The sequence below is a fragment of the Nelumbo lutea genome, chromosome 8, assembly GCF_056320005.1.
Source record: "Nelumbo lutea isolate HS-2025 chromosome 8, American lotus-T2T, whole genome shotgun sequence".
Lineage (NCBI taxonomy): Eukaryota > Viridiplantae > Streptophyta > Magnoliopsida > Proteales > Nelumbonaceae > Nelumbo > Nelumbo lutea.
In genome coordinates, this window is record NC_142691.1 from 38,983,570 (window position 1) to 38,988,714 (window position 5,145).

The following is a 5,145-nucleotide window of genomic DNA, read 5'->3' on the forward strand; positions in this document are numbered from 1 at the left end:
GCTTCTCGTATGCTCACAATTACCCACATCCTTTTGGGGATACGCATTAGAGACTGCTATCTACGTGCTGAATCGGGTTCCAACCAAATCAGTTCCGAAAACTCCATATGAACTTTGGACCGGAAGGAAGCCAAGTGTAAGACACTTGAAGATTTGGGGTTGTCTTGCACACGTTAAAAGAACAAGTGCGGACAAGTTGGAATTTAAAACCAGCCGTTGCCTGTTTATAGGCTACCCAAAGGATTCGGTGGGTTATCTATTCTATGACCCGAGTGAGCAGAAAGTGTTCTGCAGTCGAAACGCCCAATTCTTAGAATCCGATTACATCCTGGACACCCATCGTCATGAAATAGTTCTTGATGAGGAGAGCTCAGGAGCAGTGGGAGATGTCCCACAAATTCCAGGTAATGACCAACCTAGAAGAACCACCCGGCTATCCAGACCACCAGTCCGATATGGTTATGACCAGGATAGTTACCTGGTGGAAACCTTGACTAGTGAAGAGGATCCCATGACTTACGCGGAAGCTATGTTAGACATAGACTCCCATAAGTGGGTGGAGGCCATGAGAGCTGAAATGGACTCAATGGAGACCAATGGAGTCTGGACTCTAGTGGATCCGCCCCCCGGGGTAAAAGCAATTGGTTGCAAATGGATCTACAAGACGAAGAAGGGCCCCGATGGCAGGATTGAGACCTTTAATGCTCGCTTGGTGGCAAAAGGGTATACTCAGAAAGAAGGCATCGACTATGAGGAAACCTTTTCGCCCATGGCCATGCTTAAATCCATTAGGATCCTGCTAGCTGTAGCAGCGTACCATGACTACGAGATTTGGCAAATGGATGTCAAAACCGCGTTCCTGAATGGAGATCTTAGTGAAGATATCTACATGCAGCAGCCGCAAGGCTTCATTGCTGCTGGTCAGGAACACTTAATAGATCCATATATGGACTTAAGCAGGCTTCTAGGAGTTGGAACATCCGTTTTGATTCTGCAGTCAAAATGTTTGACTTTGAGCAGAATCCGGATGAGCCCTGTGTTTACAGGAAGTCCAGTGGGGATAAGATCACCTTTTTGGTGTTGTACGTGAACGATATCCTACTCATTGGGAATGATGTAGGAATGTTGACTTCGGTCAAGGTATGGCTATCACAGCAGTTCTCCATGAAAGATCTTGGATAAGCTTCATACATACTGGGTCTTCGACTCTATAGAGATAGATCAAAGCGGATAATTGGATTATCCCAGGCTGCTTATATTGACAAAATTGTCAAGAGGTACAGCATGGAGAACTCCAAGAAAGGAAACGTTCCTTTCAGGCACGGAGTCACTCTCTCCAAGAAGATGTCTCCCAAGACTTCTGAGGAGATTGAGAGCATGAGAGACGTTCCCTATGCCTCAGCCGTAGGGAGCATCATGTATGCCATGCTGTGCACTCGCCCGGACAATGCTCAGGCGGTGAGTGTGGTAAGCAGATTCCAGGCAAACCCAGGGCAGGAACATTGGACTGTTGTGAAGAGCATACTCAAATACCTTCGAAGGACAAAAGAGTTTTGTGTGGTATTCGGTGGTAGTTCACTGCAAGTTCTAGGGTATACCGATGCCGATTTCCAGTCGGATCCAGATGATAGAAAGTCTACATCTGGGTATGTTTTCACGATAGGATCGTGTGCTGTTTGCTGGAAAAGCAGCAAAAAGGGGTCCACTGCAGACTCCACAACCGAGGCCGAGTACATTGCCGCAAGTGAAGCTGCCAAGGAAGCCGTGTGGATGAAGTAGTTCATACACGAATTGGGAGCGATTCCATCCAGCACATCTCCCATCTCGTTGTTGTGTGACAACAATGGAGCGATCGCCCAGACTAAAGAGCCTCGGGCTCACTCGAAGTCAAAGCACATCTAGAGAAAGTACCATGTACTGCGGGAGATCGTTGGTAGAGGGGACACGTCCTAATTCAGAAGGTAGCATCAGCAGATAATGTGGCAGACCCATTGACTAAGCCACTGACACAGAAGGTGTTTGAGAAACACGTGGAAAGCATGGGACTCCGGCTTGTACCAGATTGGACCTAAGTGCAAGTGGGAGTTGTTAGACAGTTTTTGTATGCCCTTAGCTTCAATCTGATTTGATGTGCTTTTGTTATTTAGTGAAAATAAATAAAGTGCATGTTTGATTCATGTTGTTTGGTTTAATTCTGTGTAAAACCCTGAAACTGGACATTTATAGAGACTCGTGTTAGTTTTAAATGTTCATAGCCGTTGGATAAGTCTGGGGAGATTTGTCCTACCAAGGCTGATACTGGTGTGCCACTAAGTGTTGGGATGGCCTGTCTCAGCCACCAAGGTAAGACCCGAGGCACATGCAGTGTAGGATTACTTGAATCCTTGAATCGGACCAGATTTCCAGTATTGCCCTGGACTTTGGAGATAGATGGGCAAAACTGGAAAGTTACACCTGACCCCTAGACTCGATTATGACACTTCACTAGGTGTTGGATCAGGCTGCCTTTGATATGCCAATCAGTGAGATCCTTAGCGAGGATCAAAACCTGGGTATGATGGGGCAATTTGAGAATTCATCTGAGTGGGTGATCATAGTGACAGAATCAGCCACTTTGTCGGACAAAGGGTAATGATCGGAAATGCACTCTCTCTGATGGAAACCAAACTGCCGGCAGTTGATTTCAATCGTTGGAATTTTGTTTTGCAAAATTAATATATTTATATATATATATATGTACGGTTTCAAATTGTTTACAAATGGTTTTAATTCCCGGGATCCATGTGAGAGGAGAGTGCGGCACTGTTCCTTGCAGCCGAGGGAGAGGTCCTCTCTTGTCGGGCAGTGCTTGATCGTTAAGGGCTGAGAGGTTAAGTGTAAGACCATTGAGGATAATACCTGATGGGCTAATCTTGCACCTGCCCACAGTCCCTGGGTTTTTATAAGATGGCTTGGCCCAGGGACCACTTAATGTAAGTGTTGGGCCCATAGGGTCCATATGATGGACTCAAGGTGTTCATTGAGTTTTTCAGTGAATTCGGCTGGGCCATGTATTAAAGGCTGGGCCGAACCCATGTAGCTGGTGTGTAGATCAATGCTTGGGTCCCACGCCATACAAAGAAGCCCAACTGGGCAGCAGATTGGAAAGTAATTAGACACTGAACACTTAATGGGCCAGAAGCCCATTTCTAGGTGGGCTGATATGATCACCCATCCTTGGGGCGAATCTGAGATTAATGTTAGTAAAAGGATTGGGCCTTTAGCCTTATCCACTCTTGGAGACCAAATTCAAATTAGATTTGAATCTGGTAACCTCCTGATAAGATCAGGAGTAAGCTAACTTTATCTGCAGATAGGATTAAGATTATCCCCTATCCAAGATTTGGATTGGGATAACTCCTAATTAGGAGGATTCTTAATCAAGAAGAAAGGAGGAGAAACCCTAACCAAGAAAGAGAAATATCAGATTTCGAACCACCTTGAAGAGATATAGGATATCTCCTGCGAATTGAGATAGGATCTCATTCATACTCCAGAAAAAGAAAAAGACAGTTCAGCCTTTTCGCCTTTAGAGTTCTCCTCCTGCCGCCGCCATCTTTTTTTGCAAGATTAGATCTTTGCAGAAAAAGAAAGTCAAGAAATCTGTTCTTGACATTAGTCTTGCAACAAAGACTAAAAGGATTCAGTGTTTAGTTTTTCCAGAGGATTCTTGTGAAGGATCCAGTGTGTAGGACGCACCCTACTGGTTCTGTTCCATCCACAGCTGTGTCATCTTCAGTAGGAACGGATCTTGGAGCATTCTTTGGGCGTGAACACCAACTTTGGGAGATACTGTTTCTTCGGATCAGGTATATTCCTCCCATTTATCTTTTGGTACAGATCTGGTTTGATTATGGTTCAAGTAGGATCCTTGAATATTGTATTCTAAACTTAGGGAATATGATTCCCAGTTGGGAGAAGGTAGGAAATTTTTTGAAATTCGCCCACCCATTCCGTAACCTTTATGGCGTCCATTAGATGGATCCTACCATTCTTTAAGTGGTATCAGAGCCACAGGTTCGAATCTTGAACCAAAAGAAAATCAGATCTGACCCTGCGCAGATGAATAGAAGGTGTTCTTTCAAGATTTGCGCAGATTGTTTTCTTTTTTCAAGAAACTGTTTCTTGTTCCTATAGCAATAGCCACAAAGTTGTAGTTGTTCCAAAGTAAAGTACAACCTCGTCATCATTTAGCCTTCTGCTTTCCTTGAACCCTTGCGATGTATAAATAAAAGAGTAGAAGCCCCAAAGTCAATACACTAGAATGCAGAAGTGACCAATATATTGGTCTCTATGACAAGAGATTCAAAATTACCTTCTTTTTTCTTGCGAGATTCTAGATACTGAGGACAATTCCTCTTCTAGTGCCCAATCTGCTTGTAGAAGTGACATTCATTTGATGACTTGTCTCTCTTCTACTTCTTTGGTTTGCCTCCCTTTTTCTGAGGCCTTTTCATACCCTTCCCTTTCTTCCCAGATTTATCACATTCAACAAGCATGGCTACCGGCTTGTCCTTTTTTATTAGTTCTTCAGCACTTTGCAACATATTGTTGAGCTTCTGCAAGCTAACTTTTAGGTTGTTAATGTTGTAATTCATGACAAACTTATTGAAGGATGAGGGCAGAGAGTTCAAGATGGCATTAGTCTTGGTGTCATTGTCAAGTTGAGAGCCAAGAGCCTCAAATTCATTTATGTAACCTATCATCCACATGACATGGTCATGAATTGGTTCATTTTCGGTCATCCTCATGGTCATCAACAATTTGAGGACCTTCTGTCTTGCATAACGATTCTACTCATTCATTTATGTAACCTATTCCCTCATTCATGCTTCAGAAGCCCTATCACCCAGACGTTCCGATGCTAGGTTTTTGGCAATCATATCCAATTTCTCAGACTGAGCACTAGATTAAGGTTACAATACCAGTCTACATAGTTTGATCCTTTCAGTTTCTTCTCATCTAACAATTTAGCAAACTATTTCTGTGCAATTTCTAATAAAACGCATGATTAATTAGTCTACAACCATAATATTGTTTCATGTTATCTTTCATAGAATGAACTTTTATTTATGTTTCATTTCCATTTGTTCATCTCTGAGATTC

At 43.3% G+C, this 5,145-nt stretch overlaps 1 protein-coding gene across 1 annotated transcript; it reads right to left on the reverse strand.

Moving 5' to 3' along the window:
- Window positions 1-4,454: 4,454 nt before the first annotated feature.
- On the reverse strand, window positions 4,455-4,790 carry LOC148843864 (uncharacterized). The gene has a single exon (XM_088959462.1). It carries the CDS (start codon window positions 4,788-4,790, stop codon window positions 4,455-4,457), a length of 336 nt encoding a protein of 111 aa, XP_088815588.1.
- Window positions 4,791-5,145: the final 355 nt, after the last annotated feature.